This window comes from Bombyx mori, chromosome 5 (genome assembly GCF_030269925.1).
Source record: "Bombyx mori chromosome 5, ASM3026992v2".
NCBI classification, from domain to species: domain Eukaryota; kingdom Metazoa; phylum Arthropoda; class Insecta; order Lepidoptera; family Bombycidae; genus Bombyx; species Bombyx mori.
In genome coordinates, this window is record NC_085111.1 from 16,370,311 (window position 1) to 16,394,889 (window position 24,579).

The window sequence follows — 24,579 nt, forward strand, 5'->3', positions numbered from 1 at the left end:
CCCGCCGCGCGCTGACGTGCCCACCGACCGTTCGATCGCCCGACCTCGGTTCGGAGCACATCTGGCGTCCAAGTGTTTTCTCGGAAGTGACTACCTGTGTCAATTGCGTCGCATCGCCATCTGTGATCAAAATTAATTTCACCAGCGCCCGTAATCTCGCAAACGGCATTCAAATAAAAGTGCCATAATTGCCAACTGTACGGGCACTCTTCCCGTAACTGTCACGCGCGTCCCCGATGCGTCAAGTGTTTAGGCGATCACGCCACGGCCCTATGCACTCGTGTCCAAAAAACCGCGATGGAACCGCCTAGCTGTGTCCTGTGCCGAACACAGGGTCACCCCGCGAATTACCGTGGATGCCCCTGAGCCCCCAAAATTAATCGCCGCGTCGCTCGTCAAAACCGCCTCCGCACTTCCGGCCCTGAAACCAAAGTCTCGGCACCCTCTGTGCCAAAGGCTAAGCCTGCCTTCGTGCCGGCGTCGGTGCCCAGCGTCTCAGCCTGGGCTAAACCGTACACGAACACGGCTGCAACTCCCCCCTCTGCGATTCGTCCCTCCCCCGCGACTCGTCCCTCTCCCGCGACTTGTCCTCTTGACAGTTTCACCAGGTCTCTGGGCAAACTGTATGAGCGTCTGCTCTGTAAACGCCTCAGAGACTTCGTCTCATGCAAGGGCATTCTCATCGATGAACCATTCGGATTCCGTGCAAATCACTCATGCGTACAACAGGTGCACCGCCTCACGGAGCACATTCTCGTAGGACTTGACCGACCAAAACCGATCTACACGGGAGCCCTCTTCTTCGACGTCGCAAAAGCGTTCGACAAAGTCTGGCACAACGGTTTGATTTTCAGACTATTTATTCGACATGGGCGTACCGAACAGTCTCGTGCTCATCATACGGGACTTCTTGTCTAACCGCTCTTTTCGATATCGAGTAGAGGGAACCTGCTCCTCCCCTCGACCACTCACGGCTGGAGTCCCGCAAGGCTCCGTTCTTTCTCCGCTCCTATTTAGTTTATTTGTCAATGATATTCCCCGGTCGCCGCCGACCCAGCTAGCCTTATTCGCTGACGACACAACCGATTACTACTCAAGTAGAAACAAGTTCCTAATCGCGAGTAAGCTCTAGAGCGCAGCGCTAACCCTCGGACAGTGGTTCCGAAAATGGCGCATAGACATCAACCCAGCTAAAAGCACAGCAGTGTTATTTCAAAGGGGAAACTCACCGCTTATTTCCTCCCGCATTAGGAGGAGAAATATCACACCCCCGATCACCCTCTTCGGCCAACCTATACCCTAGACCAGGAAGGTCAAGTACCTGGGAGTCACCCTGGATGCATCCATGACATTCTGCCCGCATATAAAAACAGTCCGTGACCGTGCCGCATTTATTCTCGGCAGACTCTATCCCATGATCTGTAAGCGGAGTAAAATGTTCCTTCGGAACAAGGTGACACTTTACAAAACTTGCATAAGGCCCGTCATGACTTACGCGAGTGTGGTGTTCGCTCACGCGGCCCGCACACACATAGACACCCTCCTATCCCTACAATCCCGCTTTTGCAGGTTAGCCGTCGGGGCTCCGTGGTTCGTGAGGAACCTCGACCTACACGACGACCTGGGCCTCGAATCGATCCGCAAACACATGAAGTCAGTGTCGGAACGTTACTTCGATAAGGCTATGCGTCATGATAATGCACACCTTGCACCTTGACGTGCAACCTTTTTTTTTTTTTTTTTTTTTTTTCGGGTAGAGGCCGAAGCTCCTACGAGGTCCCCGCGCAAAAGGACGTGCAACCTAACCCATGCATCAGCCCGCTGAGTTTCTCGCCGGATCTTCTCAGTGGGTTGCGATTCCGATCCGGTAGTAGATTCATTCGCGAAGCAATTGCTCATGAGTTGTTAGGTCTCCTTCGGAGGGGCTCGGGCAGTTGTTAGCAAATCCCACCCTTCCTGGCTGAGCCTTTGCTCGCCCACCTGTGCTGGTGAAGCTGGAAAGGCCTTCGGGCCACCAGTGATCTTTCGTTCATAAAAAAGAATTTTTCAAATCGGTTCAGTAGTTTCGGAGCCTATTCAATACAAACAAACAAACAAATTTTTCTTCTTTGTAATATTAGTACAGATGACGTTATTGTGTGTTAACACAGACGTTACTTATGCAAAAGTAGGTAAATAAATTTGCTCATAGAATTTAAAAAATAATAGATATAAATTTTAAAATAGAAAATAAAAAAAATCTAGAAAAATAAAATATATTCACTTATAGAAAACACAATTTGCATAAAAATAAATTAATTATGGGTGATTTAGTTTGTAGTAATAACTGGAATTTGTTTATTGTTTTAAAATAATATTTTAATCGGAGTGAATATTAATGTTATTATTCATGAGATTTATGAATATGATTGTTATTTACTTCTTCGCCTGATGACGAGTGGCGAACGTCAGCCAAGCTAGGAGCACAGACAAATCGCAGACTATTGTTCCAGAGGCCGTTTCTAGACATGTTTCAAGAAGGAAAACAATAAGATTAATACAAAAAAAATTATTTTTATTGGTTTTTTTTGTAAGTTTGTATATGCAGTTTTTTCTTTTTTTTTCTTTTGTTTTCTTTGACTTAATTTAATATTAGTTAACGATATTTTCATCTTAAGCACAAGCGCTCTTAAGCAAGATGTGTTCACACACAAAAGGGTGAATTCTATAATGTATTATTTTATGTAAATAAGTTCAATGTTTATGTGTGCAGATTTTATCCAGTTGTGTGAACCTAATGATATTATATGAATTATCATTCTGCTGAGAAAAAAACGTAAAGCCGAAATTAATAAAGAATAATAATAAATAAAGAAATTAAATTGTAACTATTTAAACTATGTAACTATATATGTATATTGTGTATGTATTTGTCACTTCATATAAATTTCATTGCATCTACCACTATTTACTTTGCACTACCTTTGGTTGACTGGTAGAGAATGCCTTAGGCATTAAGTCCGCTAATGTAAATTTTACATTAAGTCTAATAAATAAAATAAATTGAAGTACCTTGTATTTGAGTGCCCTGGGCAGATATGGGAGCCGTACTACACGTGAAGCTGAACTTATCCTTTTTAAAGCAAAAGCTCTTATCCAGGCCTAAAATGTCACTTTGCCTCTCTGTTGAGGACTTTAAATATTTTAGGTATTAACTTAGTTTTACTTTTCAAATTACTACAATATTGTACACTGCTCGACGGTTTTAGATAGCTGTCACAACCTATAGACATCATAATATGAATATCGCCCTGTATATTATATTTCTTGAGTCATTAGTTGGAGTCGCAAAAAGATTCTCCTGGCTCTCCGAACCGGAATGAATGACTTTTTTGTAGCAGATATAGGCAGTCTGTTGCACCGTAACCGTGTCGGTTCCCTAAATACCTTAATACGAATAAATTGTATTTTCATAATACAACTATAATAACATAATACACTACTAAATGTTCACCATTGACTTCCACGGTGAAGGAATAACATCGTGTAATAAAAATGAAACCCGCAAAATTATAATTTGCGTTATTACTGGTGGTAGGACCTCTTGTGAGTCCGCGCGGGTAGGTACCACCACCCTGCCTATTTCTGCCGTGAAGCAGTAATGCGTTTCGGTTTGAAGGGTGGGGCAGCCGTTGTAACTATACTGAGACCTTAGAACTTATATCTCAAGGTGGGGGCGCATTTACGTTGTAGATGTCTATGGGCTCCAGTAACCACTTAACACCAGGTGGGCTGTGAGCTCGTCCACCCATTTAAGCAATAAAAAAAAATACACATAAATGCCTTAAAAAGTTTAAAAAATAGAGAACAAAATAAAGATGCATCATTTTTTTGTGTTTTGAAATAAAGGTTAGCTAGTTGTACTCATATAAATAATACGTAAGAATATTAAACAGAAGATAAATTCAAGTTTGACGGCAATTTAAATTGAATTGTCGATAGTAATTAGTCAATTAGGAGTTTTATTGCATTGGAATTCAAATTATCTATAGTGAATATATAGGCTATAATAAAAAATAAGAAAGAAAAAAAGAGTGGGATTAAAAAAATAAATAAAAATAGTAGTCCTAATCGTTGGGAGCTGTATTTTTGTTAAAGGTTATTTTGTATCCGGGATCTCAGTGTTCTACAAAAAACAGTCATATTTTGAGGACAATGAAAGTGCCATATATTATATTTTTATTTATTTCAAACGATCGGACTCACTATAATGTCAAAAAGTTTAATTGATTCCATTCATTACAATATATTTATGTGATCCAATTTATTGAAAGGTTGCAAAATTCAAATCCATCTTAGTGTGGATATAGATATTCAATCAAATTTGTCAGTCTTTCTTTTGTAAAGTTTTTCTGGAGGTATATCTATTACAATCTTTTATATTACTCAGCAAATTCACCTTACATTTGTCTGCTGTAATTTTACGTTCAATTTTCAGGCAACATCCCGCGAAGCCTGGTACTGAAATTTTTCTCGAGTACCAACTCGAAGGACTTCGTCCCGCTACGGCGTACGCTCTGAGACTTGCTGCAGTTAACGACATCGGGGATAGCGATTATTCCGAATCTGTCATTGTCCAAACTTTGGAAGAAGGTAGGTACCCTTCCGACAAAGATTTCATTTACTACCATATATAATTAACGTTTGATGCTAAACAGAAAGTTATGACGCACAATAGTCTAAGCTGATATGACTCAAATCTGCTAACACAAAGAACGGTAGGAGCTCTTGTGAGTCCGCGCGGGTAGGTACCACCACCCCACTTATTTCTGCTGTGAAGCAGTAATGCGTTTCGGTTTGAAGGGTGGGTCAGCCGTTGTAAATATACTTGAGACCTTAGAACTTATATCTCAAGGTGGGTGGCGCGTTTACATTACAGATGTCTATGGGCTCCAGTACCGTATAAGTTTAAAGCAATATATTTTTAGTAGCGTTCAATTTTTAAATCATCGTCTTATTGATTAGCGATACAACTTATTAGATTCACATTTGGCAATTGTGTATTAATCTAGAAATTAAGAAAGTATCGTTACTATTTAATGAGGATTACAGTTTACTTAATTACCAATTTAACTTAATTGGATATAAGTTCAGTGGTATCTTTACACTTTGATTTCAATTTTATTATGTACAGAAGTCTGTAGTTGTTAAAATTTGATTTGTAAACGATTCGAAAAACATTTCAGCACCATCTGAGCCTCCACACAACGTACAAGTCCAAGCCTCATCACCTGGAGAATTGATTGTAAAATGGCAGGTACAATGTTCATGTCAGCGATGTTAATGTTCGTTAATCATGCATAAAATACGTCAGTAGTTTCTATGAAGATGCTTATAGTAGTTGCAAAATGTATTATGTCCTCGGACGCTCGAGAGTAATAACAGTGACAATGCCGTCCTTTTATAGACGTTTTGTTTATGAGTGGCTGGGTGGTCACCACTATTTCTTGTTTTTTGAAAAATTATCAACTATAGACAATTTTGTATAAAATATAGAATATTACTTAGGACTTGACAATTTTGTCTACCCTTTTTTTAGTCCGTGTTTGGGTAGTACCACTGAAACTTTGAGTTCGTTGTATCAGTTTTCGACTGTTTTTTTAAGGATACTTTTAGAAAGCACTATTCTAACAAAATAGAATGTTGGATTCAACTCACTTCATAATCGGTGATGGCTTTTGGTTATGGCGCCAAAATATCGGAAATTTAGTAAAGAAAAAAATCGTGGAAGAGCGCGTTAATTATTTTTTTGGTTATGGCATATAAGTGAAGGTACTAACAGTATATCTGGTGTTAAGTGAAACTAGAAACCATAGACACCACCACAAGAATGCTGTCACTTATTTAGATACTTCAGGTCTATGTATTAATGGCTATACCATTACGCAAATTAAAATTAATTAGAGTTTAACTTTTATTTTCCAAATTTATACTTTCACTGTTCAAGTCATTCGCGAACTCTTACTTATCTCATGATAACTAACTTACTTATCTATCTATCTAATGATAAGATTTGAGTGTCGTCATCATTGTATTGTTCGTACGAGTATACCGGGCGTATTATCCTTTAGGCCACGACGACTTAAAAAATAATAGTATTTTTACAGTCCTTCTAAATTTATTCGTCAACTAATTATTTTTATTTTTCTTAGATAGAGAAATCGCAAAATCGCGAGAATCGTAAAATTACGAATGTCTAAATTTAAATTGATAATACTTAGACACAATTAAGTATATGATAAATAAATATTGTTCGAAGCCAGTTAACTTTTACAGAACTTAGCTGTAATTTTTTTTAATGCCATTATAGACGAACTTTGACATAACTGGCTACAGTTACTCATAGACAATATCAATGTTAGGGGCAACGTCAGCCTTTGGTGGTAGTGATAGAAATGTTGTTTGACAAATGCTAATATTGAATATTTAATAATGCTAATATTTGACATAAAGAATAATCCGTAATTGAATCTTCAGAAATTTTGCGGCGAATCAGATATCCATTTCGGTTGGAAGGTTGAGTACAGTTGAGACACAATACAATTCACATTGCGACCTCATGTCTCAAGATGGATAACGGCATTCACGTTACGATGTCATCGTTGTTAAAAATGTTTGGTCCTTGAATACATATGGGTGTATTCTGATACCCTTATAAAAGAAGGAAATATATTAATTTGGATAACTGAAGGCCTGACTTTTAAATAAACAGGCTCCGCCTCAAGAAACCTGGAACGGTGAGCTGGTCGGGTACGTGATCACTTGGCGAGACGCTACCTCTATCGGCGTCGAGAATATGACCCAAGCGCTGACTGTGTCGGGATGGGGCGTTTCCCACATTGTGGTATCTTCGTTGCGCGCGCACACGCATTATGAGGTGCGTGTGCGAGCGTTCAATGCAATCGGACCAGGACCAGCTTCTGTACCAATAACAGCCACTACTCTTGAAGGAGGTATGAAATTTGTTTCACGTTTTTTTCACTCTTCAAACTTTTATCATATCGTCTCAAACTTTTTCGCCTGTTGTTGCATGTCGCGTGACGGTCGGCCGCGAAGTAGGGATAAAGTGAAAGGCGCTCGTCAGAGCAGCCAAGGCCAATATGGCGGCGACTATTGTTCGCTCCACGCTATTTTGTTTCTTTTTGTCAGTGTTTAATGTAAATGTTGTTTGTCAGAGTTAAATGACCATAATGTGAAAAAAAGTTTCACTTTTACCGTGGTTTCATAAAACCACACAATCCTTTTTTTTTTCTTAGATGGGAGGACGAGCTCACAGCCCACCTGCTGTTAAATGCTTACTGGAGCCCATAGACATCTACAACGTAAATGCGCCACCCACTTTGAGATATAAGTTCTAAGGTCTCAGTATGGTTACAACGGCTGCCCCGCCCTTTAAACCGAAACGCATTACTGCTTCACGGCAGAAATAGGCGGGGTGGTGGTAGTACCTACCCGTGCGGACTCACAAGAGGTCCCTTATAGGGCCCACCGTCATACTGTTACAACTGAGATTTTAGAACTCTTGTCTCAAGGTGGGTGGCGCCATTTACGTTGTAGATATCTATGGGCTCCGGGAACCACTTAACACAAGGTGGGCCGTGAGCTCGTCAGCCCATCTAAGCAATAAAAACATCGTAACATTTCACTGACCTTAAAGTTAATTAAGAAGAAGTGTTTAATTAGAATATTTTCCAAATTATACTTCAGAGGGCTGATTTTGAGCACATTAACCAAAGATATTCTTTCAATATTAGCCCCAGAAGCACCTCCGGTACGAGTCCGCTGTGAACCGATCTCAGCGCAGTCGATACGCGTGTGGTGGGAACCTCCGCCTCTGGACTCGAGAGGAGGGGTCCTTCTAGGCTATGAGCTGATTTACGAGGTATTCAATATTAAAGTAATATATACACCTAGTCTTGCCATAAATACTGAGACAAAGGAAAAAAAAAACTATTGCAAATAACATACTTTTACAGTGTGTTAGTTTAATACATAAATACAAAACAATTTAAAGTATAAAAAGCTTATTCGAAGTGGTCTCCATTGGCTGCAATATAGTCCTTTAAACGTTGAGGCCAGTTATCAATAGAAGCACGCACTCTTTCCATGGGAAATATTTTCACTGCCAATCGTACGGATTGCTTTAGGGACTCCAAATTATCATGGCGCTTAGAGCAAGCCGTACTCTCTAAAACTGACCATAAATCATAATCCAGCGGATTAAGATCAGGACTAGACGACGGCCAGTCTTCAGCTCTGATAAAGTCCGAAACGTTCGTTTCCAACCAAGACTGCGTAGACCGAGCTTTATGACCTGGCGCCGAGTCTTGCTGGAAGGACCATTCTTGATTATTGAACATGGTGTTGTTAAGGGGCTTCACTACCTGCTCAAGAATGGTATCTTGATACACTTGTGCCGATGTTTTGATACCTTTTTCACGAAAGTATGGCTCAGTTACTCCTTCATAGCTAATACCCCACCAAACCATCACTGAAGTCGGATAGTGCCCACGTTGCAGTCTGTTGACTATTTGGGAAGCTTCCTTAGAGCTTTGAGCATGAATACGGTCATTTTGTTTGTTAAAATGTTGCTCAATTGTAAAAAAATTCTCATCCGTAAACAAAATTTTTCTATGACCTCTCTTTGCGTACCGCTTCAGTAGTTGTTTCGATTTTACCACCCTATTCTCTTTTAAATTATCAGTTAAGAAATGACCATTACGTCTCTTATAGGATGCAAGTCCAAAGTTATCTTTTAAAATACGCGATATGGTTCTAGGTGCTATCTTCATCTCCCGAGTGTAGGAATATACGACAAAGGGAAGATCTTCCACCGAGCGGGTGATATTGCTCGGTAGACCGACGGTCCAAATGTTGTTGTTCGGAACCTGTATATATGCGCTTTATCTTGAAAATGTCGTTAAGCGAGATTCAGGCATCTGTCAATTATCTTGCGTTGTATGATGGCTACCCGCCACACGAGATAAAATCTTTTGCTTTCAGACAGATCTTTTTCTGTCACAAACAGAGGAGGTCTCATTGCACCTATTAATAGCTTAGTACACAAACATTTTACTAATACCAAGCGTATGGAGAGTTTTAAAAATAGCATTTGGCTCCATACCTACTTTTTGTAATGCAATCACAGCGATTCGGTTCTCTTTATCACCCCACTCCATTTTAATATCGCAAAATATTGTACAATGTACTGGCGCCAAAATGAGAAAACTCAATGAGCAATCATATAAAAATGACAGATTCCAAATTCAAATGTAATATTTTGTTTATTTTTAATTGTAACAGTATTTATGGGACTTTTTAACACTTTTGGGATTTGACCAGACAAAAAAAAACCCTACAGTAATGTTTTTAATAAGCCTATTCACCCACGGCTCCCATGAGCGATAGTACCCGCGCTTGCTCCGTCAAACTGTTATCGATTATAAAAAATAAGAATGATACGAAATTTAATATTAAATTCACATTATTTTTGTTGCAGTTAGAGCGCCTTCTTTTTTACGTTCACCGACTTACTCTTAGTCTCAATAACAGCTGTGTAATGTTTGAACTCAATCGAATGCAGAGAACGTGAACAGACATGCAGAATAAACAAATATTAAATTTGAATACTCCGTTCTGCATTTTTTTTGTTTTTTTTTTAACGATCACGCCACGTTAGCTGGTCCCGTGCTAAGTTCGTAAAGAACTTGTGTTACAGGTACCAGATAACGGAAATAAATGTAAGATTTTTATTATACACATACATATATTTAGTATACAACCATAACCCTGGAAAATACATTTTATATTGTATTTATCATACAAATATCCTTCCTTGGCGGGATTTGAACCCGCGACCCCCTTGTGTAGTGGCCATGTCACTTACCACTATATTATTACTGTACTGTATTATTACTAACTTTTACACGCGACTACGCTCTCGTTAATTTAGAAGAAAAACATCTATCGGGTCTAGGATTTGTTTCTTGATGAAATGCATACTACGTTATTTTCTGTACTCGTGATAACGCGTATGCAAAATTAAAGGATTAGATGAGCAAATAAGACTTGAAATCATAGCAACAAAACTCTTTTTCGAATTTATAAAATAATATAAGTGTGTGTATTTGTATCGAATTATTGCGACTAAATACTTTCCCGTGAGTTAGAGACTTGATATTTCGATTGATAAATCAAGGTCAACAACCTGTTGCTTGTTTGTCGATTTTTGAAAACGTAAGATACACATAATTTACCAGTTTATATACCTAATATACTAGCCGTACTCGCCCGCTTAGCTGGGCATTTAAAATTAACATTATTATTTATTGACATTATTATTAGCGAGTCCCACACTCATATAAATATTAGCCTATCCATTAAGTATATATATTTTCTATATGGATACCAATTTTCAAGTCAATTGGATGAATGGTCCAATAGTTATAACGGAACATCCGACCACTGTAGATTTATATATTAGTATAGATAATTATCTACGAGGTTATATAAAAACAATGAATATGTAAGAAAATGAATATATACCACATCTATTCATAAGTATTGAAGGTAAATTTAAATAAACTAGTGGTCCCCGGATAGTCGAAATTCGACTATAATTAATTGAAATTGTAAGTTTGTACACTATTATGATTTTATTTTCAAAGACTATTATACTTCTATAATCACAAATTTCGCCAAGACTACACTTTAGAGAAATATTAATAAAGACTAACAATATTTAATCTATTCTCAATTTGACCACAGACGTCAAGAACAAAAGTATGACAGTAAATAAATAGTATTCATGCGTGTGTGCGTCAAATACATGGTAGTGTGTGTAATGTTTTTTTTATCGATTTAATGTATTTATTAGGCATAATTTAAAAAAATATTAGCATTCTGCACTCCTTCTCTATATTCTCTATAAGTGTGGGAAATTTCATACTAATCCGTCCGCGCAATTTTCGTAAAAACGGATATAACATTTTTCCTTCACGTATTAATATATAGATTTTTTTTTCAGGCAGTAGACGATCTTGATAGCCAAGTTGAGACTCGTCGCTCTGGAAGTCTAGAGACTGTGCTACAGTCGTTGCGGCGGGCTGCCAATTACAGCGTCTCGATCAGAGCGAGGACCACGGCAGGGGCCGGACCTCCTTCTGAACCTGTTTACTGCAGCACTCTTGAAGACGGTGAGTGTTTCGCTCTAATTTTGCAGGTTCCTATTCAAGAAAATGTATGGATACTATCTGCTCTTACTGGTGGTAGGACATCTTGTGAGTCCGCACAGGTAGGTACCACCGCCCTGCCTATTTCTGCCATGAAGCAGTAATACGTTTCGGTTTGAAGGGCGGGGCAGCCGTTGTAACTATACTGAGACCTTAGAACTTATATCTCAAGGTAGGTGGCGCATTTACGTTGTCGATGTCTATGGGCTCCAGTAAACACTTAAAATCAGGTGGGCTGTGAGCTCGCCCACCATCTAAGCAATAGGCCTATGGACAAAACCTTCCCCAAAATTCGTTACAATGACCAGTTCCTTTCACTAGCGGATTATTGCACTTCTCACTGGGTATACTTAATGAAAGGAGGGTAATAAAAAAATCCGCATTCGTTATCTCAACAAAATGTCGTGTTATACAGACTGTGCAGAAATAAAAAGAACGTAGTAAAATAGGGTTTGTTCACAGCAACACATGACACATGCTGCCTCATAGCACAGAGAACGGCTTTGAGAGAATTTTTTTTGACGTGACAACGTCTTAATTCGATGGAGCCGGCTGCACGCACGAAAAACATGACTGCGGCGTTACCTCGCTCTGAGGCGTTCCATTTAAGGCTTGAAGTGCAAGCGAGAGCGCGCGACGAACGACAAAGAGGCACAATCGGCATTTTTATGACGTTGTCACGTTCAACTAACGTCAGTAAACCGACTTTACAGACAACCGATTTTTTTTTATTTGATTTTAAATATTGAATTTTTCATTTCGCAGTTCCCGGCTCTCCGGCCGATATAAAGGCGTTGGCTAATTCAGAAGACACGGTGATAGTCAGTTGGCTGGCTCCAGCCCAGAAAAATGGCAAGATAAAGCACTATACTATCTATAATCGCCCGCAAAGGTTGGTGCCATAATGGCTTACAAAAAATTATTTATGGGTCCCGTTCAGTTCAGTCCATGGGTAGTGGGCCATTAGTTATTGACTCTAAAGAGAATATTTTTACTGGTGGTAGGACCTCTTGTGAGTCCGCGTGGGTAGGTACCACCACCCTGCCTATTTCTGCCGTGATGTAGTAATGCGTTTCGATTTGAAGGGTAGGGCAGCCATTGTAACTATACTCGAGACCTTGGAACTTGTATTTCAAGGTGGGTGGCGCATTTACGTTGTAGATGTCTATGGGCTCCAGTAACCACTTAACATCAGGTAGGCTGTGAGCTCGTCCACCCATTTATGCATTAAAAAAAATACAAGATGACTGAGAAAACCTTAGGTTAATTCTTCGTATTTATCAATCATCAGCATTTAATTCAAGATCTATAGAAAAAACCACGAGAAAGACTTGTAAATATCGCGTTTTCCAATTCAATGACAGAACAGGTCAGCACTCTCAGTTGATGGTGCTGCACAGAGACGAAGAAGATGAATACCAAGTGGAAGTCAGAGGTCTGCAAGAGCACCAGGTTTATGAGTTTTGGGTGACCGCTGCCACTGCCACGGGAGAGGGAGAGATGAGTGCTATTGTGGCCACGAAACCTAATCCAAGAGGTAAATTAAATTTTACATCACATGAACATTGATACGAATCGGCACTAATAAAATAACATTAAGGTCGGTGTGGGACTTATATTTCATATCATAGTGTGGTAAAACAAAACAGTTCCTTAGATGAAGAAAAAAAATTTCAAATCACATTTTATGCTATAGATGTCTATAGTTTATTATTTCTACCCATTAGGACTATTTGAGGGGAACGCAAGGGGTGAAGCAATTTCGCTTCATATCATTTTTCATAATTTAAAAATACTATTTAAGACTTTGCTTTTCGGTAGGCAGCGGCTTGGCTCCGGCATTTCTGAAGTCCATGGGCGACGTTAACCATTCACCATTAAGTAGGCCGTGTGCTCGTTTGTCTACAAGGGTAATTAAAAAAAAAAAGGTTTCCTTAGAAGGCTGTTGGCGCCGTTGCGATGTGATGTTGGGTGCAAGGCCTATTCGAATAAAAGTGGACTGTATTTATAACTGGTTTATTAAATCGGATCAAAATTAGTAAAATTTTACGGGACCCACAATGACTATGCGTTTTTTCGTTGATGCACGTCGTTTTATTTTGTAAGTCCACGCCTATCCCCCGCTTCCGCCGCCATGAGGAAAATAGGGTTGCTATAACAAGGCCTTAAAAAAAATTACCCACTAAGTGCGTGTTCAAGTTGAGTTCAATCTTTTGAGGTTGTAATTTCCTATTCGTAGCCCCGGCCAAGGTTACGTCTTTCGGACGTAGGTTGAAGTTCCCAGTGGGGCGGAGGGCGCGCGTGGCGTGTGGCGCGGCGGGCAGCCCTACCCCGCAGCGGGCGTGGTCGCGGCGAACTCCCTCCGCGCCCATACTCCAGGATCCACGATTTCTCGTGGACGGCCATCATCTTGTGATACTGAGTAAGCACCGCTTAGCTAGGTATTTTGTGTACCACTGCGACGCTGTCACGGAGGACACTTTACAATCCAATTTCTTAAACTTTACTTTTACTGGTTTTAATTTTACTGGTGGTAGAACTTCCTGTGAGTCCGCACCGGTAGGTACTACCACCCCGCCTATTTCTGCCGTGAAGCAGTAACGCGTTTCGGTTTGAAGGGTGGGGTAGCCGTTGTAACTATACTGAGACCTTAGAACTTATATCTCAAGGTCGGTGACGCATTTACGTTGTAGATGTCCAAAAAAAAAACTAAACCACACGCATATTCTTCGTTCGTGGAAGTGGCTTGTAGATACCTTATTTAGACATTCAAATATTAACTCTATCATCGTTATTGCCTTGCTCAATATAAATACACCGTAATTATAACGCGTCATTTCAGTGCTCTAAGTAAACCGTTAAATATGAATTTTCAAACTGATAAACATTTTCGGCCTATGACGTATAATTCGAATGTGATCCTGGTTGGTGTATCGCGAGGATCAAGATCGTTTTCTGGTCCTTCGATTTGCCAGCAAATTTGATGTATTAAGAGTAGCCTCATTTAAATTGAACACAATTTTTCAGATATGGATCGGTTGATATCAGACAACTATACTTGCACAGTCAGAAACCCTTGGGGCGAAGAGAGGAGCACTTGGGAGATTAAGGCACTGACAGAACCAGCGCGACCGGTGCTAAGGCTCGCGACATCTGCGCCGTCTAGGCTGCATCTTGTATGGGAACCTCCACACAACGGAGGATCTAGTTTGCATGGTGAGCTTCGAAACGACAGTTTATAAGCCCTAACGGCATAATGGCATATTAATTTAGAAGAGGGCTGTCCAAACTACATACCCTTGCGGGCTAATTAATACAAAAGTTGGAGGGCCGTAGACAAAAATATTTTCAGAAATATAATAGTAAAATATAGCTTCACTTTTAAATGATGTAATGGGAATGGAGTGTTATAAGAATAAAGATAAATTATACAAAATATTGATTATATGTTTTGACAAAGAATTCTATTATCCAAACTATTTTTAACCAAAACTATTTGCTGATTAAAAAATTGCCTCGCGGGCCGCATGGGAACTAGCCAAGGGTCGTTGTCTGGACACCCCTGACTTAGAACATTAAAATGAGTCATTCACGACTTTTATTAATGTATCTAATATTTGTGAGCGCAGTCTCATCATTTATGAAAATTTTCAACTCCTACCATATTATTTCTAGCTCTTATAACCGCTTTTCATGAATTTAATCAGTGAATTACTGACAATTAAAATTAAAATGTCGTAAGTGAGATTCAGGATTAAGTCAAATAACTTGTGTTCTACGATGACTACACCCGCTACAAGTCTCCGTGGTCTCTTCATATCTGATAAACTGTAAACTCTGATGTCGTTTGGATATATCAGTGCTCGCAATAAATTTGTTCCACTGTATTTCCTTTGCAATACCGCAGGCTACACGCTGGAATACGCTCGTCTGAAGGACAGTTCCTGGATGTCAATTTACTTGCCGGCCGACAGCCGAGCGCACTCGCTGGAGAGACTGTCCTGTGGAACTGTGTATAAGATCCGACTAACAGCTCATAACGCGATCGGAGCCTCTCCACCAAGTGAGGACTTGAACGTGTCTACCAAAGGTGGACGTAAGTATTCATTCAGTTCGATCATTTGTTTATGAGGTCAAAGTACTGCACATGATATGATCGGAAAATACCACCTTGCGTTTATACTTCTTTATTATCAGTAGTAGTAGTGGTATAGTATTCTTAGGTTAAGGATTTTTTGGAACGAAGTTCCTAATGGGACGACGCGAAAGTGTACCCTAACCAGGAAAAAACGTCCGTAACGTAAGATTTTAATTAGTGATGCACACAGTGTACGACTTAACTTTGTAATAACGTACCAAAGAAACATATTTTTTTATCATTCATTGATCACGATCTCAGAGCGTTCGTTTGCGCAATACACTAACCTATATGCAAACAACCGTGAATGAAGTGTACCACAATAAGTTCGCACGTTACCGAATGACCGTGGGTTGTTGCGAAACCTCCAGTTTTATTTTCTTTATACCTCGAATAGAACTTAAAATTAATATTTTTGTGATAAGGAACTTCGTTCCTATTCGTTGTCCCACGACACCACACATCTTTTTTTCTGGAATCCACGTATTTTTCAACGATCGCGACTAAGAATTATGGTCAGATATAAATTATTTTCAATTATTCAAAGCTTAAATAGTTCCAATGTTAGTATTAATCCTATTTGATGCAAAGCAATCGCGCATTCTAGTTTGGATGGTCTGAGGGCCGTTTAAATACTCTGTTATTGTTGAAATTTTGATTTCATTTATAAGCTATAAAATAAAATGCTTTCATTACAGCTTCTAAAGCTCCAGCAGAGAAAGACCTCGTCGCTGCGAACAGCACCTGTGTTCGTCTGAACCTTCTCACGTGGAACAGTAACGGGTGTCCCCTTCTCCAATTCACGATATCCATCAAGAGCTTCGAGGATTCCTCGTGGATGACAAGCAGCGTCTCCCCCGTCCAGCCGTTTGCCGTGTGCCGACTGACTGTCGCCTCCTGGTACCATTTGAAGGTGGTGGCTAACAGTGCCGCGGGCATTACTACTGCCAACTATTACTTTTCAACCCTCACGGATAATGGAGGTGACTGCTATTTTTAATACGTTTTTATTAGCTTTAGACGTATGTATGTTAGTATGTAACGGAATCCTTGAACATGATTTTGACCCCCTTTAAAACGTCGGATTAGCTCGAAATTAAAGGATTAATTCGAACTTATTAAGGACCGATGACAATTCAATAATTGTTTTTTCAAAACAATTATTGAAATTTTTTTCAAAAAAATTTAAATTATTAGTTATTTTTCATTTTTTAGCTGAATATAAAATTTTTGCAATTTTTTTTTAAAATCAATATTTAAAAAAAATGAAAAAATTTGATTTGAAAAATAACTAATAGTTTAAAAAAACATAAAAAATACATTTTTATAGAAAATCCAATTAAAAAATAGAAAATAAAATATAATAAATTTGAATTAAAAATAGTGCAAGAAAAAATATTTTATTGTAAAAAAAGCGCGAGGTGCATGGTATCACTACTTATAAATGATATTTTATGAACAGATATGAGTTATTTTGATAATATACTGAAAAGCACACCACGCCTTTTTTTTGAGTTTTAAATTTATTTTCAATTTTTTTTGTTTTTTTAAATTATTATTTATTATTTTTGAACGACGTCATTATCTTCTTATTATCTTATCTATGTCTTATATATCTTATCTTATCTAATCTTTGTTTATTCCTTCGAACAGAGCGGATACCGGCTCCGGCTCACTTCCCTCCTGGTGGAGGAGACGACGGCGAGGAGCCCGCCACCGCCACCCTGGCCGCCACCGCAGTGGGATCCGTCATTGTTCTGTTGCTACTGGCAGCATTTATTTATAAAAGAAGGTAGTTTTTGTTATACATTCTTTTCTTTTTTTCTTTATATTGATGCACAAAACAAATTACAACCATAGAAATTATGAGTTTAAATGTTTAACATAACAATCTGGATTGCAATTCAAAACAGGTGCATACAGAAAAAAAATTACAATTGAACAGATGCCTAAATACCATCATGTATACACACATACGTTCACACGCACACACACAATCGCACGCACACACACTATAAGAATTTGATATTATGTCGTCGAAGTCGTTATAACCTAAAAAAAAGAAAGAAAAAAATCTCAATCTTACATTCCAATATTTAGATCGTCATTAACAATAAGGTAGTCTCTGCTCCTGACATTGCTGAGGTCCATGGGCGACGGTAACCACCCACTATCAGAGGGGCCCTATGCTCGTCTGCCTACAGGCAATAAAAAAGCCCTAATCGTAACTGAAACATTTTTGACCCCACCTTTTTATTGTCTTATTATTTAGGAAATTTTCAATACATAACAGTATTCGTGGTTACGGATGACTAAGGTGGTATTTGGCGACATTTGAATATCGTTCTACTACATATTATAGTGTAAAAATAAATTCGAGATTAAACTATAAAAGTACTTTTAAATGTTTTTACGAACCACCAAAACCAAAGAAGACAACTGAAAAATCGTAATTTTACAAAAACACTTTTCTCGCATCACAATGGCAGCCCGTTAGTCGCCTGCTTTAGAAAGAGTTACGAGCAAGGCGATATATCGGAGGAAGAGGAGAAGTCAGTGGAGAAGAGAGACAACCATCGTAACTGCCAACAAGTGTACACTTCTTCCCCGATCAAACATCCCGTTAGCAAAAAAGAACAGCAAGGTAATATAATTCATGTTTTTTCTTAAAAAGCTCGCATTTCACCTGGTGATAAATCGCTATCGGAGTCCATACACATAAATGACTTCCCACTTATTCCCACTTAGTCCCACTTATTTCTCCCCATACAACGCGATAATTTCCCATGCACTTCTGTATGTTTTTAAAACATTCTTAGGTTGATTTTTTAAATAAAATGCAATTACTTCATTAAATAATAAAGTTCACCTTAAAAAGGAAAGGTTTTTTTTTATTTATTTTTATTGTTTAGATGGGTGGACGAGCTCACAGCCCACCTGGTGTTAAGTGGTTCTGGAGCCCATAGACATCCACAACGTAAATGCGCCACCCACCTTGAGATACAAGTTCTAAGGTCTCAAGTATAGTAACGACGGCTGCCCCACCCTTCAAACCGCAACGCATTACTGCTTCACGGCAGAAATAGGCAGGGTGGTGGTACCCGTGCGGACTCACAAGAGGTCCTACCACCAGTAATTTTATTACGCAAATTATAAATTTGCGGGTTTGATTTTTATTACACGATGTTATTCCTTCACCGTGGAAGTGAATTGTGAACATTTGTTGAGTACGTATTTCATTAGAAAAATTGATACCCGCCTGGGATTCGAACACCGATGCATCGCTCAACACGAATGCACCGGACCTCTTATCCCTTAGGCCACGAAGACTAAGAGTTCTAGGTTTCAATATAGTAAAATAGTTGTCTACCTTTAAGCCAGAAGGCATTATTGGTTCGTGGTAGAAATAGGTGAAGTGGTGGTACCTGACGCAACACACATTGTGTGGTAAATGCGCAAATTATGAAACGATGATGACGGTGTTATTCCTTCACCGTGGAAGTCAATCGTAAACATTTCGTATTTCACTAGAAAAATTGGTACCCACCTGCGGTAGTCGAATACCGGCATATACATATCGCCACAACTACACTGAGCGTTTTATGCTTTAGGCCACGACGACTTCGCAAATATACTCCATGACTATCATATACTATAATCTGGTCTTTTAATTGTGATACTTAGTGCTCTCTGTATTTAAGTATCTATATTAATTGTTGTTTTAAATCACAATATGATTGTTCACAAACGTAAGAAATGTACGAGATAAGCCCGTACGCGACGTTCAGTATGTCGGGCGGTGCGGAGAGTGCGGGGGACGAGGGGGCGGCGGCCGGGGGCGCGGTCGGGGTGGGGGTGGGGGGCGCGGGCGCCACGCTGCGTACCTTCGGCCGACCGGAGCCCGCTCCGCTGCAGGCCGCCCCGTTTCGACACAAACACCGGGACCCTGTTAATCCAGGTACATACAATCTCATTCAATTGAATACTTGAATTCCAAAAAATGTAACTACCGTCTTTTTTATTTATTGACATAATAAAATAAATGCTCGGCTCGGCGTCTTACTGCTCAGATCGGAAGACGCTGCTTTCCATCTTGAATACGTAGGCTAGTGTTTGTCTATGGCGCGAGCTGAGAATATTAAAAGGGAAAAAAAATACATATCCGACCCAAGCGACGAGGCAACGCAAAGTCGTCATCGCCCGAACTATGTCTTGTCGGATCGCGCGGATACACTGTCGGTGCTTTAGGCCCTTCAAGCACCGATCACCATTCTCGTCGACGAGCGAACTAACCCGTAGACACAGCCTATTGAGTTTTTCGCCGGATCTTCTGAGTGAGTCGCGATTCCTCTCCAGTGGTAGATTCAGCGAAGCACTGCTCTTGCTAGGGCGAGTGTTAGCAAATTTTCTCAGGTTGAACCCGTGAGCTCACCTACCCGTCCACGTGGACGATAGGAAAAAAACCGCAATATCTCAAACATTTCTTAGAAGTTTATAAATAAGAGCGTGTTAAGCAAGGTAAGACTTTTTTGTATTTATTGCTTAGATGGGTGGACGAGCTCACAGCCCACCTGTTGTTAAGTGGTTACTGGAGTCCATAGACATCTACAACCGTAAATACGCCACCCACCTTGAGATATAAGTTCTAAGGTCTCACTATAGTTACAAGTGACTTCAGAGTCTATACGATTTTATTAAATTACAGATGAATACACGCTGTCCCGCGCCATGACGCTGATGGTGCGACGCTCGGAGTCGGACTCTGACTCGAGCGGGTCGCCGTGCGCGGAGTGCACCTCCAGCGTCTCCTACAGAATGCCCATGGCCGCGACGAAAGGTATACCAGGCGTTCGTAACGACCGAACCGTTATGATTAAAATTTTGTAGGCAGCGGCTTGGCTCTGCCCCTGGCCTTGCTGAAGTCCATGGGCGACGGTAACCACTCACCATCAGGTGGGCCGTATGCTCGTCTGCCTACAAGGGCAATATAATGTTTTTTTAAATATTTCATTAAAATATTGGACGCTACTCGTTGCTAACGCTCGCGCTGGCCTGTAACAGGTATACTACGCGCATGCGTTCGAGTGTCACGCATTCACTCTCGCTTTGTCTCTTTCTGCGTTAAACGTTTAACGCAACCTTGTTGGAAGTCGCATTAGAAGTTTCACTTCGAAAAGAAGACTCTAATAAGTTTGATGTTAGTAGACAGTAATGTTGTAGAAGACGTGTTCGGGCCGGTGATGGACTCGGGTGCGGAGTGCGCCGGCGAGGCGCGACACCCGCGTCCGCATGATAAGCGCCGCCGGCAGCGACGACACCACACGCCCACGTCTTCAAGGTAACCTCGAACTTATGATCACAGACAAAAGGTCTTTGTTTGTATAGTGGAATGCACCTCAACCAAGAAATATTGTAAGAGTCTATATCTAATCAAAAAATAAACGATACCTTTTATTTTAAATCTAGTAAAGATATATGAGTGTACCAGGCTCACCACAAACCGGGAGGAGTGGCGATTGCTCGTGAGGCGCATAACATCTGCCCACAGCAATGATGCTGGATGACAATCACGATCGCTCTGATAAGAGTAATACGACATACGATACGATACGAAAGATATGATAGATGCAATAACATAATTCATTTAGCTTGAATAATATTTTCGATAAGGAAGAAACGTGTCGTAATGTGATCTTTATAGTAAATATTTAGAAGGATTTGATGAGTGCGGCGTCCAATACTCGAAACTAACAATGGCGACTCTAAATAAAATTAAAATTCACAGTCAGAATTCATTCAGTGAATGCAATCAATTCAACAACATAATTAATTATCTCTAGCTAACTATGTATTATTATTATTTTTGGGGCGGGTGCCGAACCTCCTTCGAGGTCCTCGCGGGGTATGTGGGACTGCACGGCCCCCAAATGTTGGGAACGGATCGCGGTCCCCAGTGCTTGAATTTAGGTCCCTACGCACTAAACGACTCCTCTGCGCTTTTACACCCGACGTCCGATATCCGCCCGGTCAGCACCCGGTCAAAGTAGGGGGGTTCCAGCGATCAACATTACAACCAGACTCGTGGCGTCACCCCGAGGACGCCCGACCGACGGGTCGTCGAAGCGATCGTCAACGACGCCGGTCTCCGCGATAGGGCGACCCGAAAGGCTGCGTGGGTGATGCCGCTGGTTTTCCGGGATACTCCACTAGATCAGAAAAAACCTGCCGGATCGGAACGCGATACAACGCCGACCGAGACTAAAATAACACAACTATGAACCGTTAATGGGAATATATTAGGTCATATCACAAAAACTATTTGACATTTTAAAACCATATTCTTTAGAACTCTTCTTCTGATACTTGGAAAGTTTTTGTATTGTCATATTACTTTAAGAGATAGAGACAAGAAGAGACCGAGAGAGAGAAAGAGACAGAGAGACGAAATATTTCACCGCTAGATTGTACTAGCATATTAAATGAGCTTTCTAATAAATTGCAGGTACCAGCAACGTCAAGAGCAGGAACGAAGGGATTTCACAATACATGTATAAGGACAATAAAGACTGCTACAAGCAAATTAAAAAAAAATACGAGTAATTAGGTACTATTGGTATTGTTAGTTAAAAATAATTTGTTATGGGTAAGCAGTCCTTGTTCACAAACTTAAACAACGCACGATCGATTGTTGATTAGTTTTTTAATCACTGAATTAAAAAATAGTCGCACTTATTTCATTTATTTTACTATACTCCGATTTCACAGCTCATTCAGCTATGGATTACTGAGAAATTTAAGTATTGTAAACATAATATTATATATTGGATACATAAAACTTTCGCTCCAAATAACCTAGGCTGTTTCTTTGTGATTAGTGTTGGAGAATTTTTAATTTAATTAAAAATAGTATTTAACAGTATGTCATAATATCTGTTTTACACTTAAAGCATTCTATGTATTACGTTTTTTTATATCTTTCTATAATATATCCTATGGAGGTAACAAGCAATAATTGCATATAACGACATCTACAAAATTTAATTTATGATTTGATTATTCATTGTAAATATAGGAAAGGTTAAATTAAATAATAAATCACAAAATTCTAACATTTGTAAATAAAAATGAGTTATTTTTTAAAACGTTTTTGGATACGCGGCCTATTTGGACTGAAATTTTAAAAACCAATTATCGAACAAAATTGTACCTTATGGTAAAAAAAAGAAGGAATAAAATATAGTTTTACGGTAGCGAAGTCACAAGAGACACGAATAATAAAGTAAAGATTTTCTAAAGTAAAAGTAATTATGTTTTTGTGTTTATATGAAATACTGTTTCTAGTGTCTTCGAATTTAGGTAGTGATGTTACAAGCTCAATAAAAATAGTGTATAGCTGTAGAAACAATCTAACAGTTACTGAACCATATCTCAACATACTTCTAACATTTTTTATGTGGACTTTGTAGTTAATAATGAGAATTTTACACATTTCGGATCTTTATCGCTACCTGTTTTAATATTGCTAAGCGTTTTGAATAAACGCCATGAGAAATATGCTGAAATATTGGTAGAAGTCTAATACGCCAGTGCCGGAAAAGCTTTTTACCAAAGCACTTGAACTGATAAGCCCACCCATCAAAATTTTTATATAAAGTAGTTATATAAGTAAGATACCAATTAAAGATTACGATAAAAAATAATGCCAAATTTAAAAAAAAATTTGTCTGATGATTTGGTTTATACTTGCTCACATTGAATTTGAGAGATTTTGCGTTAATTTAAATATGACAATGGTTATTAGCTATTATTTAATTTTGTTAGATCCAAAAACTATTTCGAGGAATAGGCTAGCTGATTAATAAAAACTCAATAAAGGAATACAATCGGAAAATACATTGTTAATCAAATAAGTTTGACCATTGTTTGGCCTTAAATGACGCCATCATTGGCTTTATTCAAACAGATTTTAATTTATATACTCTGTGTAAAACTCAAATGTCATTTTTGTTATGAATTTATTGATAAGCTCAAAATAATTTTAGAATTTCAGCTCTAAGCATGAAGTCATGATTAAAAACACTTTTAAAACTTATGTTTCAGCGTGGTGTATAACAACCATAAGAGTCGACTATTATCAAAGCCGGCAATCTGACTTTTGGACAATGATTGGTAAATCAGAAAAACGAATTATTGACTTTGTATTCCATTGGCAGTCACAAAACTCTTCGGAACGACATCTTAGATAAATAACAGGTTAACTATTAACCTTTATTTAATGCAGGTTTTGAACCGTATTCTTTGAAGGAGACGATTATATTCAAATCAATCTGTATTGACATATCAATAAAATTGATTTGTCCAAATGCACAGATTGCCACCTTTGATAATAGACGACTCATAACAGGTTGTCAGTGATATTTGTACTTAGTGTAAGTAAACGGGTGACATTGATAGAAAAACGAAAAGAGTGCCATGTTTATACATAGTTTAAATTGTTTCGGGGCTACTACCCCATTTTGTCTGTCACTGATGATGCTAACACTTTGAAGAGCGATGAAGATTTCTGTTAGTTAATTTAAGAAAAAAACTACACTGATTATTTATAAAAAAATTTATGAGTTTTTCAAAATTATCAATTCTATAAAAATAATTAAAATGGCACCTCCTTTTTTCAATCAATGCTAATCAATTTCACTTTCAATCAATTGTTGATGCTCACATAAGATTTTATTTATTTATTCTTAATACAAATAACATTCGTGCCAAATTTTATTGCCGGAGAATCTAATTTTGAATACTTAATAATAAATGTACTTTAAAATCACTGCCAATCTAAGTTTTTGCTCTAACGTGTTTGTTAATATTGTAAATATTTAAAGAAAAAATAAATAAATAAAACAATGGTTTTGTAGTTTAATTTCACCATAATCTTCGATAAATAAATAAAGACGCATTAACACTAATCTGAAAACAATAAATAACATAATTGTATTGGTACAATTCTCTTTATCCATAAACATTATTTAAGGTATTATAAATATATATTTTTTTACCATAAAATTTTAATAAAGAAAAGTTTATTAATTTATAGATATCTTAGAGTCATCTATATATTAATAAGTGAAGCAAAAACTTTGTATCCCTTTTTACGAAAATTGCGCGGACGGAGGA

General features: G+C 38.7%; 1 protein-coding gene across 1 annotated transcript; it reads left to right on the forward strand.

Annotated features, from left to right (window-relative positions):
- Positions 1-3,146: 3,146 nt before the first annotated feature.
- Positions 3,147-24,004, forward strand: LOC101747066 (cell adhesion molecule Dscam2). Its single transcript, XM_062668494.1, has 18 exons — positions 3,147-3,187; positions 4,478-4,632; positions 5,226-5,296; positions 6,752-6,992; positions 7,794-7,921; positions 11,066-11,234; positions 12,036-12,162; positions 12,635-12,807; positions 13,510-13,692; positions 14,298-14,486; positions 15,178-15,366; positions 16,107-16,391; positions 17,062-17,200; positions 17,898-18,052; positions 19,163-19,366; positions 20,114-20,245; positions 20,629-20,746; positions 21,911-24,004. Exons 1-18 carry the CDS (start codon positions 3,147-3,149, stop codon positions 21,960-21,962), a joined length of 2,751 nt encoding a protein of 916 aa, XP_062524478.1. The 3' UTR covers positions 21,963-24,004.
- The last annotated feature ends 575 nt before the right edge of the window (positions 24,005-24,579 follow it).